Consider the following 16,047-nt stretch of genomic DNA (forward strand, 5'->3'; position numbering starts at 1 on the left):
ACCTACATTATGTATTTTTAGAGACAAGCAAACGTATTTCTGTCTGTTCTGAAAGTGCTTTAACATGCAGAAGCACTGAGAAAACACGTGCTGGGTTTCCACAAAGAGCTGTCCTCACACAGGCCTGAGCAGGAGGACAAAGGAGAGCCTCGCTTTGTGGAGCCCTAGAAACGTACAGAGAGCACAACCAGAAGTTAACGGCTTCAAGTTTACACCAGCATAGTTGTAGCCAGAAGTGTATTCTTTGTATCGGACAGAATAGACAGAATCACTTTCTAACAAGCCCCCTCTTCTCCATGACAAAATTATTTTCAGTAATAATAATGAAATGAAATGAATAGTGATAATATCCAGAAAAGAAACGCAGACACTTTCCTTTATTTAACTTTATATGAACAATCATACTATTTTTAAGTAAAATAAATATTAGAGTAGAAAAAAGGAAAAGTGGGCGCCTGGGTGGCTCAGTCAGTTAAGCACCTGCCTTCGGCTCAGGTCATGATCCCGGGGTCCTGGAATCGAGCCCCGCATCGGGCTCCTTGCTCAGCAGGGAGCCTGCTTCTCCCTCTCCCTCTGCCTGCCACTCCCATTTCTTGTGCTTGCTCTCTCTCTCTCTCTGTCAAATACACAAAATCTTAGAAAACAAAAAAGGAAAAGTAATGGACTCGTGTATTTGATTATATTAATGTTTTTGAAAAAAGTAAATAATATTTCCATATATTGGTTCATTATGGAAATGAATAATATTATTTTGAGCCTTAACTTCTAACAATGTCAAGAACTTTGTCAAAATTGATCTTCTTTGTATGTATATGATTTATAAAGAATATAGGCAGATTTGCCAATCTATCCTTGCATAGTTGATAGAGGAACACCTCTTATTAATTTTAATTTAGAAATGTTTTTTCAAAAGAAGCCCAAAATATACAAATATTTTGGGAGAGTATTAGACATAAAGGTAAGTCTGACAGAGATTCATAAAAATCCCACTTCTCATTAAATTCCAAAAAATGCAGTAGTATCCATGCCTTTGTTTCTTTGAGAAACACTCAAAGTGTTTACAAATGCCTCTGGGCTGAAAAATTTCCACTTCTCAAGTATGTCTTCTGAACACAGCAAAATCAGAGAAAAAGAAAATGGCCAAATGCTAGTGAACACAGACATTATTTGATCCATTGCTTTAGAACAAGCATCCAGTTCTTGGTGAAAATGACTGGGGTATTCAACACTGCTGTTTTGATTTCTCTTGGCAATGTAAGATCAGCATCTTGTTGTTCCCCTGACACTCTTCTTCAGAATTGGATTCTTTTTTTCTATGTAAACGTCCTTACAGTTTGTTGTTGCACAGTGAAGAGCCTTCACCAAAATTTCTGTGCGCTTATCTTCAAAGAAAAGTTTGAAAGCTTGGTATTTCACTGTACATCGTTCAAGGCAGATTCTGGCTATTTGCAAATATGTTTGTATCTGATTAACCTCATCTAAAATTCTACACCAGGAAAAAAAAAAAAAAGGATAATTCAAAAGAGAAAAACTGCAGTAGCAGAGGAAAAATCTGAGCTGATTCTCACACATCCACATTCCTTTGGATCACGGAGTACTTCGAAGTGGAGATTAACTTTTCGGAATTTACTGTGTCCTTACCTCATAATTCGCATTCCATATTATCTAGGAAAGACTTTCTGTAGCTTTTTCCAACAATGAGGTGAGATTTAAAAGAATGAACAGAATTTTTCCCAAGTTCCAGAAAACATCACACATGAAGAAATGTTTCCCCAAAAGAAAATTCCACAAGGTTCAAAGAATGATTTCCAGAAGACAGAAATAAAATTTGAGATTAATCTCTTTGATTTCTGTATGAACTCTACTGTGAACACTGGGCACGTATGCAGCAGGCTCCTGTCACTGACGACAACAGAGGTTTATGAAACAAGCATCCAGTTGTTTCAAGATATCCTCTGTGAGTTCAGCTGCAGTCTTTCCAGAAACATAAGAATGACTTCTTTATATCAACTCTTAACACCTTTCATACAGACAAATCTAACTTGCACATTTGATCTCTATGAAGCATCTGAAGTGCTACCAAAAAGAATTCCAAGGTATTTTGGTGTTTTTTAATATCTGCCACTACTAAAGCATACACTGATGTCATGTTTCACTTTCATTCTTTCTTTAGTTTTAGTTTTAGAACAATTAACAATTCCCACAACTATATGGTCAACTAATCTTCAACAAAGCAGGAAAGAATATCCAATGGAAAAAAGACAATCTCTTCAACAAATGATGTTGGGAAAAAATTGGACAGCCACATGCAAAAGAATGAAACTGGACCATTTCCATACACCATACAAAAACAATAAATTCAAAATGAATGAAAGACCTAAATGTGAGACAGGAATCCATCAAAATCCTAGAGGAGAACATAGGCAGCAATCTCTTCGACCTCAGCCATAGCAACTTCTTATTAGACATGTTTCTGGGGGCAAGGGAAACAAAAGCAAAAGTGAACTACTGGGACTTCATCAAGATAAAAAGGTTCTGCACAGGAAAGGAAACAATCAACAAAACTAAAAAGCAACTGATGGAATGGGAGAAGGTATCTGCAAATGACACATCTGATAAAGGATTAGTATCCAAAATCTATAAAGAACGTATCAAACTCAACACCAAAAAGACAAATAATCCAGTTAAGAAATAGACAGAAGACATGAATACAGATTTTTCCAAAGAAGACATTCAGATGGCCAAAACAGACACATGAGAAGATGCTCACTATCACGCATCATCAGGGAAATACAAATCAAAACCACAATGAGATACCACCTCACACCGGTCAGAATGGCTAAAATTAGCAACACAGGAACCAACAGGTGTTGGCGAGGATGTAGAGAAAGGGAACCCTATTACACTATTGGTGGGAATGCAAACTGGTGCAGCCATTCTGGAAAACAGAATGGAGGTTCCTCAAAAAGTTAAAAATAGAACTACCCTACAATCCCGCAATTGCACTACTAGGTATTTACCCAAAGGATACAAAAATATAGATTCGAAGGGGCACATGCACCCCAATGTTTATAGCAGCACTATAAACAATAGCCAAATTATGGAAAGAGCCCAAATATTCATTGACTGATGAATAAAGAAGATGTGGTATATATACAATGGAATACTACTCAGCCATCAAAAAGAATGAAATCTTGGGGCACCTAGGTGGCTCAGTCAGTTGAGCATCCAACTCTTAACTTCAGCTCAGGTCATGATCTCAGGATTGTGGGATCGAGCCCCATGTTGGGCTCCGTGCTGAGAGGGCAGTCTGCTTCACTTCCTCTCCCTCTGCCCCTCCCCCTGCTTGCATGCTCTCTCTTTCTCTAAAATAAATAAATAAATCTTAAAAAAAAAAAAAAGAATGAAATCTTGCCATTTGCATTGACGTGGATGGAACTAGAGTGTATTATGCTAAGTGAAATAAGTCAGAGAAAGACAAATACCATATGATTTCACTCATATGTGGAATTTAGGAAACAAAACAGATGAACATATGGGAAGAGAAAAAGAGAGAGAGAGGGAAGCAAACCACAAGAGACTCTTAATGATAGAGAAAAAACTGAGGGTTTATGGAGGGAGGTGGGGGGGGGATGGGCTAAATGGGTGATGGGTATTAAGGAGGGCACTTGTTATGATGAACACTGGGTGTTATATGTAAGTGATGAATCACTAAATTCTACTCTTGAAACCTATATTACACTATATGTGAACTAACTAGAATTTAAATAAAGTTTGGAAGAAAAAAAGTAACAAATAAGGAATTTCAACTCTAAAGATATTAAAATTAGTAAAATATTTCATATATGAATTCAAATATGCACTTACCAAACAAAATATTACGTATTACACATCACAGTTCACACTTTTCTCTATGTAAGTTTTTTTTAACAGACTTTTTTTAGAGCAGTTAAGATTCACAGGAAAATTGAGGGGAAAGTACAGAAACTTCCCATATACCCTCTGCCCCCATAGTGCATGGCCTTCCTCATTACCAGCATCCTCCACTATGGTGGTACATTAGTTACAACTGATAAGCCTATATTGACACATCATTATCACCCAAAAACCTAGTTTACATTATACTTCACTCATGGTGTGTTACATTCTACAGGTTTGGACAAACGTATAACAACATGTTATCATTATGGTGTCATACAGAGCAGTTTCACTGACCTCAAAATCCAGTATGCTTCACCTATTCATCCCTCCCTCCTCCCCACAGCCCCTAGCAACCACTGATCTTTTACTGCTTCCATAGTTTCATCTTTCCCAGAATGTCATATACATGGAGTCATACCGTATGGAGCCCTTTTAGATTGGCTTCTTTCACTTAGTAATCATCATTTAAGCTTCCTCCAAGTCTTTTCAGGGCTTAATAGCTCATTTCTTTTCAGCACTGAATAAAATTCCATTGTCTGGATCCACCAGGTTTACTTAGCACTTCACTTACTGAAGGACATCTTGGTTGCTTCCAAGTTTTGGCAATTAGGAATAAAGCTGCTGTAAACAGCAATGTACAGATTTTGTGTGGACATAAATTTTCAGTCCTTTGGATAAATAGTGAGCAGATCGATTGCTGGATCATATGGTAAGAGTATGTTTAGTTTTGTAAGAAACACCAGACTGTCTTCCAAAGTGACTGACTGTACCATTCTGCATTCCCACCAGCAATGAAGGAAGAGTTCCTGCTGCTTCATATCCTCACCAGTATTTGCAATTGTCCTTTTTGGCCACTCTTTTTTTTTGTTGTTTGTTTTTTATTTATTCATTTGACAGAGAGAGCGAGCGAGCGAGATCATGAGCAGGGGGAAGGGTCAGAGGGAGAGGGAGAAGGAGACCCCCCACAGAGAAGGGTGCCCAACTCAGGTCTCCATCCCAGAACCCCAGGATCATGACCTGAGCCACCCACGTGCCCCATCTTTTGGCCATTCTAATAGGTGTGTAGTGCCATCTTGTTCTAATTTGCATTTTCCTAATGACATGTGATGTGGAATATCTTTTCATATGCTTATTTGCCATCTGTATCTCTTCAAGTTTCTGTTACAGTTTTTGGCCCATTTTTTAATTGGGTTATTTTCCTATCGCTGAGTTTTAATAGTTCTTCATGTATTTTGTTTAACAAGATGTCTTTTGCAAACATTTCTCCCATCTGTGACTTGTTTCCTCATTCTCTTGACATTGTCTTTGGCAGCGCAGAAGTTTTCAATTTTTTTTAAAGATTGATTTATCTATTTGAGAAAGAGAGAGAGCACAAGTGCAAGTAGGGGGAGGGGTTTAAGGAGAGGTAGAGAGAGAACCCCAAGCAGACTTCCTCGGAGTGTGAAGACTGACACGGGGCTCAGTATCACGACCCTGAAATCATGGCCGAAGCCAAAATCAAGAGTTGGATGCCGAACCAACTGAGTCACCCGGGTGCCCCCAACCTGGGTGTTTTTAATTTTAAGCATAAAAATAAAAATTCCAAGAGGTCACACTGAAGTAGCTCATGTTAAGTTTTTGCTTTTTTATAATCACTCTGCTATTGTTGTTTCTAATCTACTTTTAAATACAAGAATATGTAATAAGACAGAGACTGGGGACATAAACTATTCCAAAACAAGTTTAAACTATTTTAAACTATTATAAACTTGCTTTCAAAATGACTATATGCAGCTGAGTCTCCATGATCCTGGGGACAACTAACTATATAACTAAGAGTTCTCCAAATTTACTTCTAGGTAGAATATAACATTTATTAAAGAGTTAATAATTAAAATGTGCTAAATTGAAGCCTACGTATGTTACTAAAACTCAAGAATAATCTCACAGATGGATAAAACTTAGACCAACAAAAGATTTTGCAAGGAGGAGTATTTAATCACTGACATTGTAGAGAATTGCCAGACATACTACTAATAATATGCAGACCAACCTGTAACCTACACATAATGCACCCACTTACTGCCTGTACCCAGGGCTAACTGCTCCCATGGCCCAGCCTGGGTAAGCCACTACCCATAGCCATTTTGGAAATGTTTAATTAAAATCTGACAGAAAGACAAAAGGGGGTGGGGCACCTGGGTGGCTCAGTCCATTAAGCGGCTGCCTTCAGCTCAGGTCATGGTCTCAGGGTCCTGGGATCAAGCCCTGAGTTGGGCTCCCTGTTCAGCGGTGAGTCTGCTTCTCCCTCTCCCTCTACCCCTCCCCCTGTTTGTGCACGCTCTCTTTCTTTCTCTCAAATAAATAAATTAAATCTTTAAAAAAAAAGACAAAAGGGAAATTTACTAAGATGCACAGTGTCCCTCAAAATTCATGTCACTCAGAAACTCAAATGTTTTTGCCCTAGGAAACCTGGGACACAGAGAGGGAGACATACTTCACAATCTCTGTGAACTCTCAGTATTGATCAGAAGTACAGAGTGGTCAGAAATACACCGATTATTCTGAATTCCGTATTTTTTGGCTATGTACTTTTAAGGTCTTTAAAGAGCAGCACTTAGAAAGAAAAAGAAAAAAATTTCACTGGCATTGTGCTCTCTTTCTGCTCTGTAGATACTGCAAAGATGAAACTGGGAACTTAAAAGAAACAAAGAACAAAGCAAAATCTGAAAAAAGAAAAAAAGAGGAATAAATCTCCATTACTGTTCTAATTATAACAGCTAGGGGCAATTTTTTACCTCTTCTGGCTTAGGAACTGTGCAATATAATTTCTAATCGTGGATTACATACTATTACATTATTTTGTCTATTTCCCTACAATAATTTAATTGGAGAACCTTGATGCTAAGTCAAATACAAACAACTACCTTCTGTTGCTTTTAGCAAGATTTATCTTACATAGGGAATACATGGGAGAGTCTTACAAAATAAGTGGTGCTAAAGAGAAATATCAACTAATTGATTTCCTATTTTTCTAGAAAGGTAAACTATAATAGTCCTTCAAACATACTTATTATGTCTTTGACACATATTAGGTAGGAATTCAGTATAATCAATTAGTAGGATAGAAATATTCAATAAACCTGGGCATAAGATGGCAAAACAGTGATTAGGAAGATTTTTGTATCCCATTTACCCAGAGTAGCCTCTCCCACTACACTTATACACAAAACTTCCTTTGTTAAAAGAAAGCTGAATCTACCAGACTTGCATTCTAGGGTCCCCGTGAAATGACTTTTTGGACAGAATTTATAATATCCCAATGCCTATCTTTTGGTTTTTTAATTTATTTTAAAAATTTCCTATATTTTCTTCATATGACCTCCCTTCAACTTACAGTATATGCCTCAAAGTTATTTCTTTCAACAAAAAAAAAATTTTCAGTCATCAAGATATTCTTCCCTGTTCACAAGGAAATGTAGTCAGCCCTTTCCCCTCCTACTAGACCCAGTACATCTCTGCTGCATGGGCTGTATCCAAAATTTGTGACTTCCCCAAGGCCTTTTGTCTGAGCTAACTCTGCTGCTGTCATGAGACATACTCAGTAAAACAAAAAATAAAAATGCAGATGTCTAGGACGCCTGGGTGGCTCAGTTGGTTAAGCGTCTGCCTTCGGCTCAGGTCATGATCCCAGGGTCCTGGGATCGAGTCCTTGCTTCTCCCTCTACCTGCTGCCGCACCCCACCCCACCCCCCCCCACTTGTGTATGCTCTCTCTCTCTCTAATAAATAAAATCTTTTAAAAAAAAGTATATGTCTAATCTCAATGGAAGAGAGGCATGAAAGATATAAAACTGAAGCAAGATGGATTTCAATAAGATAGTTTAAAAATAGGAACAGTTATACATAGAGCAAGCCCAGGATAACAACAGAACCATCAGGATACGAGAGCAATTGAGGTGAGACAAGGAGGTGCCTGTGACGAGAACAAAAGTCCTGACACAACAGCTAGTACTGGGGGGCATGTGAGCACGTGGAGTAGAAGTGAAATATAAGCACTCTGGAAGGCAGTTTAGTACGCTCTCTCAAAGCTGACCTACACGTGCCCTGTGATCCAGTGATTCCAGTCCCAGCAGAAATGCTGTGCTCTGACTGATCATCAATAATGTTCATAGTAGTGTTAGTCAGAATGGCCGAAACTGAAAACTACCTAAATTTCAACAGCAGAATGTATCATACATTGAAATATCACACAGTAATATAAATAAACAAACTACAGCTATATGTGACCACAGATCTAAATGTCACAAATATAATGTTGAGCCAAGTTAACCAGACACAAAAGAATACATACCACGTGGTTCCCCGTACATAAAGGTTAAAGACAGGCAAACTACACTATAGTGTTACAAGGCAGGATAGTGGATCTTTGGGAAGGAGGAAGGCGCAGTGATTGGGGAGGCTCACAAAAGGCAAGGGGAGTTTCGGAGGGGCCAGCAATGCTCTATTTCTTGATCAGGATAACTGTTACATAAACGTTCTTTTTCTAATCATTCACTAAGCATTTCACATATGTTCTGTGTATTTTTCTGTATACTTCACAATAAACAGAAAATAAAAAGAAATTCTAATCTGACAACATGGATGGACCTAGAGGGTATTACATTAAGTGAAATAAGTCAGACAGAGAACGACCAATACCATATGATTTCACTGACATGTGGAATCTAAAAACCAAAACAAACAAGAGCAGAAACAGATCCAATTTCTATTTCAACAAATTGATGGTTGCCAGATGGGAGGGGGTACGAGGATGTGTAAAATGGGTGAAGGGGAGGGGGAGGTACAAGCTTCTGGTTACGGAATGAATAAGTCACCGACATTAAAGCACAGCACAGGGAATATAGTCAATGGTATTGTAATGGTGTCACATGGTGACAGACAGTAACTCCACTTGTGAGCATAGCGTATTATACAGAGTTATCCGAATACTATACTGCACACCTGAAACTAATGTAACATTGTGTGTCAACGATACTTCAGTTTAAAAAAAGAAGAAAAGAAATCCCAATCTGACACTTTCCCACTAAAGAGATAAGACTAAGAAACCCCTGCCAAGACAGATAAGGATGGCAAGTAGCAGTCAAATTCCTTGCTTGCTGAAACACTGGCAAGTCTGAAACCATTGAAAACATGAAGAAATTTAGGGCTGACAAGTATTGAATTCCCTGTAAGAACCACCCTGGAAACACAGGTCAATTAGGTATTATTTCTCACTTACAAAACGTGAAATTAATCTATACTTTAATCTAAATTTCAAAGGCAAACACTGATTCCTGAAACTTGCAGAGAGCTCAAATTTTATTTCATTCTGGTTTCCTCTTTTGGGCAATCAGAATCGTGGGGAGGCACAAGAGATCCTCTGATCCAATCTCTACCATCCCAGTCTAATGGACAAATGGACATAAATACTCTTCAAAGTTCCCACTGCAAACACATGCTGAGATGTTCCTCAGTGGCCCATTCTAGTGTGCACCACCTTGACTGCCGCACAGCCGCTCCCATGGGTGATCTTGGAAATATGATTTTAGGACACCATGCAATTCAGCTTTGAACAGTATATTCATAATATAATAATGTAAACACTGAATACTAAGTTAACAAAAATGGCCACAGGACAACACTGGAAGGGCAGAGGGAGGTAATGTGTACATTGGGGGCCAAGCAGGGGTCAACAGAGAAAATCATGTAAGACAGCTATATCCTCATCCTCTAGGTTTGAAGTCAATAGATAATACATCATACTGAAAAATTAGAAAATGCCAGTAGAAGCAGGTTATTTGGGAAAGTGAAGATAAACAGAAGAAATAAGTAAAAGTTAAAAATGATTGATTCTAAGGAATAGAAAATAGGAATAGGAAGCATTGGGCAAGGTACCCTATTACCTTCTGGTAATATCTGAGCTTTAAAATTATACATATGTACTACTTTGATATAACGTAAAATGTAAAAACACAGTAGGAGAATATTTATAAATAAAATAATATGTAAAGCCTGATCCATTTGTAAACATAAATACACACACATACACACACACAGAAGCTTTGGAATGCATGTAACTGTTACTAATGACTGTCTCTATGTGATGAGATTACAGGAGTTTTGCTGGTTTCTTCTTTTCCTACAAAGATCTGTTTTGCTATTTTAACAAGAAACGTACTTTTTCTTCACAAAATATTTTAAAGTATTTGCTTACCTTAGCTGATTTTTCAATACTTAAGCCTCCATCCAGTTTAAAAAGAATTGTCATGTTGTATCCAGTCTGGTTTCCATGTCCATGAGGCCACCAAGTTTCTACGGTAACATTCTTTGAAGAAACAATGTAAGTCATTCTATGTAATTTGTGGCATATTTTCAGCAAAATATTATAGTGATTAAGAGCATTATATCAATGTCTCATAGAGTCAATCACAGAAATTCTAGGTTCTATATTAGGCCAAATTATACCAATCCATACATAATACTTAAAAATCAACATGCTAGGTGTTTTAGCATGGATTAATATACCAAAAGGGGAAGGAAAGAACAGAATAACATGGGTTTTCAGAAAAACAATTATTTCCATTTCTAACACTGAAGCTTACATTCATTCTGTATTCTTAACAGTTAGAATTGGACTTTGAGGTTAACTCTTTTTCCAAGCCCAGAACTAGAAATTGTTTCTCACTTTTAATCTAAAATTCTCACTTTATCCGAATAGTCACAACGTTGCTTTACTCCATCCTGTTCAGTTCACAATGATCAATTAGAGGAATAAAAAAAGGAAAAAGAAAAGGGAAAATCCAGCCCACTTCTACCCATGAAAGATCAGGAGTTTGGAATTAGAATTCTGCATGTAAAATAAGCACCAATATTCAAAATAATTTACTGTATTTAATAATCACTGAAATCAGAAATAATCAGAAATTATACAGAATTATACAGAAATAATCACTGTATTTAAATGTAATGCTTAGAATGTATTTTGGATTTCGGATACTGCAAAGAGTGCAGAAAAATTAAGATACAACACACCTGACTTCTTGAGAGAAAAGGATGCCAAATCATACGTTCTCCATTTTCTTAATCTTAAAATTTGGAAATATCGTTCCTTAGTTCGTAACACACACAAAATATATGAGAGGTTAAAAGTGAAGGAGAAAATGGAAAAGTACATTTCTCTTTCATTCTCAGCCCCTTTTTTCTAGCCATTTCTTTTGAATAGTATTGCTTTTCATCTAGTGGTTCTGAGGAAGTACCATCATTCACCTTATTAATTTTCACAAATAGCTCAACAATCCTTTCCCCAGGTTGAAGTTCAATGCTGTATGTCTGCTGTGTCTGCAGTTTAGGGATGGCTACGATCACTTGACCAGAAATTGGCTTTGAGCTGACAACATCAAAAGAAGACTCTATTTCAAGATTCCACCCCTGGGTATGGTTATCTAAGGCATAGAGAAAAAAAAAAAAGAAAAGAAACATATATATATGTATATATGTATATATACATATATATATATATATGAAATATGCTAAGCATTATTGCTGCACTCTTTAGGATTCATTGAAGAAAACACTGAAGCAGCTTCTAAACTAATAAGCACTCCACTGATCCTGTCATGAGAAAAAGTCCAGTGGAAATTCTCATTTAATCTTTAGAGTTTAATCATTCATTTTGTTTTCTTGTGTTTTTTTAAATCATTCATTCTGAAGAAGAAAAACCAAAAGCATATATTTTATATATACTTCTACTCTAAAAATGTTACAATCATAAGTCATAAAACTTTATATATAGGGCATGAATAGAATATCACAAATGAAAATATAACTAAGATTGATACATGCTCGTTCCTTTTTATAAAGCAAAGTAAAAATACACAGTTTGAAGCCATGTAATAAGATATAACTTAGATGTAGTAGAATTAATCAAATGTGAAAAAACAGAGATATACAGTTGACCCTTGAACAATGTGGGTTTGAACTGCATGGGTCCACTTACATGATTTTTTTCAAAAAATACATTGGAAATTTTTTTGGAGATTTGTGACAATTTGAAAAAACTCACAGTTGAACTACATAGCTTAGAAATACCAAAAAATTATTGTAAGGGTACAGTATATAATACATATACAAAATATGTGTTAGTCGACTCTATGTGTTATTTGTAAGGCTCCTGGTCAACAGCAGGCTATTAGTAGTGAAGTTTTGGGGGAGTCAGTGGAGTGCCTGGCTGGCTCAGTTGGTAGAGCTTGCAACTCTTGATCTTGGGGTTTAAGTTCACACCCCATGTGGGTGTAGAGATAACTTCAAAAAAAAGTTATATGTGAATTTTCAATTGCACAGGGAGTTAGTGCCCCTAATCCTCATGTTGTTCAATGATCAACTGTTATTTTAAATGTAGATTATTTAACCAAGAAATATTTACTGAAAACATTCTATGTGCCATGTACTTTGCTAAGTGATGGGAATTACATGGTGACCAGGATAAACATGGCCCCTAACCGCATGAGTTAAGAGTCTAATGGGATATAGCCAAATACAAAAGTGACATAATACGAGGATGGGAGAAATATGAGGTTGTTCTGAGAAAACATTCATAGGAAGGAAGGTCACTTAACTTACAGGGGTGAGGGAAGGCCCTTAAGAATAAACAGTATCTAGCTGAGCCCAGAAGGATGCTTTAGCTAAGTTCAGAGGCAGATGAGAAGTTTTCTAGGCACAATGAAAACCAAGGGTGAAGAGCCATGAGTGAGGAGAGCAATGCTTTTAACAAAAACTTGAGCAATAATGAAACTGGTAAGGGACATCAGAGCGACAGAGGAAGTAAGCAGGGTCCAGCTCATCCTGACTCGTGTGAGGAGTTTGGCAACTTTACCCTAGATCAATGAGGAGCCGCTGGAGATTCTTCCTCAAAAAGGAAAACATGGGGCACCTGGGTGGCTCAGTCAGTTAAGCCTCTACCTTTGGCTCCGATCATAATCCCAGAGTCCCAGGATCCAGCCCCATATCGGGCTCCCCACTTAGCAGGGAGTCTTCTTCTCCCTCTGACCCTCCCCCTTCTCGTGCTCTCACTATCTCTCTTTTTCAAATAATCTTAAAAAAAAAAAAAAAAAAAGGAAAACACGATCAGATCTGCGTTTTAAAAAAATTACAAAGGGCTCCCTCACAATGACATAGCAGGATAAAAACAGAAGAAGCAGAGAGACATGAAATTTCTATCTGTGCAAAAGGGACAGAAGGTGCCACTTGGAACATCTAGGAATGGAGAGGAAGAAAAGAAAAAGAAAAGGGAGCAAGACTGAAGAGGGAGGCCACAGGGAGAAAAGAAAGATGAGACAGCTGCCTAAGGAATAACACTTCGGGAGTGGAGTTTGTGAATGGGGTAGAATGTTTCAAGAGGGTTCTGAAGTAGTGTTTTATATTATGTGCAACATAACCCCTTCCTCCATCATCCACTAAACTTACATCATTTAGTCTCCAGAATAGAATCTGTGTTTGGTTTTGGTTTTAAAATAAGACAGTATGCCAAAGGAGGCTTTGGGCAAGAGCAGAGTGGAAAAGCTGACTCATATTTTTTAAGTTACCCAGGAGAAACCAGGGATGGAGTACCGAAAAAGGTTGCATAGGCAGGATGTGAGAGCCACTAACAAAAGTTCTCATTCCTGACTGCCACAGAAAGGACAGTGACTAGTGCAGATACACTTAGTTTGTATGCTCTATGGCAAGAAACAGGAATTTCCTGCTGAATGGCTTCTATTCTTCTCTGTGAAAAAGAGATGAGAGAAGGTTATCAGATGACAAATATCTTAGAGACCCTTTTCCTACAAATAAGGAGGGGACTAATAACCATGGCTCTGCTGCAAATGAAGGAAAAGTATGTATGCTGATCAATGAGCAAAGACTTTATAACTGGCATTCCTTACAAATGTAGAGCCACAATCAGGCTTACTGTAAAGATGATCATAGCACGTCTCATCATCTGTATCCCACATCAACCAAAAGTAGAGATGGACTGGATGCACACAGAAGTAAAACTAATCCTGAACTTAAGAACTATTTTATTTTTTAAATGATCCATTCTTTTTTTAAAGATTTTATTTATTTATTTGAGAGAAAGTGCACAAGCTGCGGGGGGAGGGGCAAAGGGAGAAGCGGATGCCCTGCTAAGCAGGGAGCTGGACGCGGAGCTCAATCCCAGACCCTGAGATCATGACCTGAGCCAAAGGCAGACGCTTAACCGACTGAGCCACCCAGGTGCCCCTTAAATGATCCATTCTTAGGAACATTAGTCAATGAGCCTTGAATTAATTTGCTCTGATCCAGCCAATTCTGGAGTTTACCCGCCCATAGCCTCCAAGTTTTTCTAAGATATAGTAAAGTATATCAAGACAACCACACTTGTTTGTTAAAGATACTTTCTTCCTACCAAGTATATACTAAGTCTCTCAATTTTCCCTTTACAGCATTTTTATTGTTTTTAAACAGAAGCACACACTACAATCTGATCCAAAGGTATTTATTTTCTAAAATATCCCCAAATCTTTGACAGCTACATGACATTTAGCTCTCTATCACATATTCCCTCTGGCTTCCCTTACTATCTCTTATTTCAAGAAATAAAAATAGATAACATTTACCAAGAACTTCCTGTGAGCTAGGTACTGTTTTATGCTCTCAACATGTATTAACTTATTTAAGCATCACAACATTTCTATAAGGTAAATTTTATTATCATCACCGTTTAGATAAGAAAACTGAAATACAGAGGAGTTACGTAAATTGCCCAAGGGCACACAGCTAGTAAGTTGCAGAACTTGGACATGAACCAAGACAGTCTGAAACTAGAGACTGTACACTTAACCTCTAAGTTATGCCAATTGTAACCAAATAATTTCCCCCAAAACCATGTCTTACTGGTGCTCAGAATTTTTACAGCAGGGAGGGATTTAATTATATAGGGGATCATTTATTTTAATGATATCAAGCGATGACAGACATCAAATATATCTTTTGGCTGAGTCTTTAGCCACAACAACACAGAGTCATAAAACTTTTGAACTAGATGTTGACAGATCCCCCAGTGTACTTTCTGGTAAGTGTTTAATTCCCTCTAGACCATGGCTGACAAACAACTGGTCTTTGGGCCAAATCTGACCTACCTCCTCTTTTTATAAATAAAACTTTATTGGAACACAGCTGCTATGGACTGAATTGTGTCCCCCCACCTCTCCGAAATTCTTACGTGGAAGCCCTAACTCCCCAGTATGATTGTATCTGGAGGTAAATCTTTAGGAGGTAATTAAGTTAAGTGAGGTCATAAGGGTGAGGCCCTAATCTGATAGGTCTGTGGTCTTATCAGAGGAAGAGATCTACCTCCTTCTTTCCCTCCCTCCCTTTATCTCTTTCTTTCTGTCTGCCTCTCTGTCTGTTTTTCTTTCTTTCTCCCCACCACCCCAATCATGTGAGGACACAGCAAGAAACGCAGCTATCTGCAAGCCAGGAAGAGAGTCCTCACTACAAACTCATCAGTGAGCACCTTGATCTGAGCCTTCCCAGTTTCCAGAACTGTAAGAAATCAATGTCTGGGGGCATCTGGGTGGCTCAGTCAGTTAAGCGTCTGCCTTCGGCTCAGCTCATGATCAGGGTCCTGGGATCAAGCCCCACATCGGGCTCCCTGCTCAGTGGGAAGCCTGCTTCTCCCTCTTCCACTCCCTCACTGTCCTTCTCTCTGTCAAATAAATAAAATCTTTGAAAAAAAATAAAATAAATCAGTACCTATTGTTGGAGCCACCCAGCCTGTGGTATTTTGCTAAGTCAGGCTACAACAACCATGCTCATTTGAGGACACGCTGTCTTTGGTTGCCTCTGTGCTACAATGGCTGAGCTCAATAGTTACAATAAAGGCCACATGGCCCAAAAAGCCTAAAACATTTACTATCTGACCCTTAACAGAAAATGTTTATTGATCTCTACCCAAAAAGGCTATTCTAATCTCTCTAATATCTATAAGGAGAAAACCCTCTGCCTCACAAAATAGCCTTCCCTTTTTGCTAGCCTTGACTACTATAAAGTCTTCACAGTGAACTGAAATCCCCTTTTCTTTAATTTC

At 37.9% G+C, this 16,047-nt stretch overlaps 1 protein-coding gene across 3 annotated transcripts in view; it reads right to left on the bottom strand.

Annotated features, from left to right (window-relative positions):
- MANBA (mannosidase beta) overlaps positions 1 to 16,047 on the bottom strand; it is a 109,714-nt gene that overhangs the window by 56,888 nt on the left and 36,779 nt on the right. For all 3 annotated transcript variants that reach the window (XM_032400909.1, XM_032400908.1, XM_032400907.1), the window contains 2 exons: positions 11,208 to 11,383; positions 10,156 to 10,266 (listed from right to left, as the gene is read on the bottom strand). In XM_032400909.1, the coding sequence (XP_032256800.1) occupies positions 10,156 to 10,266; positions 11,208 to 11,383 (287 nt within the window). The remainder of the gene's footprint in view (positions 1 to 10,155; positions 10,267 to 11,207; positions 11,384 to 16,047) is intronic.

Source organism: Phoca vitulina, unplaced genomic scaffold (genome assembly GCF_004348235.1).
Source record: "Phoca vitulina isolate PV1807 unplaced genomic scaffold, GSC_HSeal_1.0 scaffold3, whole genome shotgun sequence".
Taxonomy (NCBI): domain Eukaryota; kingdom Metazoa; phylum Chordata; class Mammalia; order Carnivora; family Phocidae; genus Phoca; species Phoca vitulina.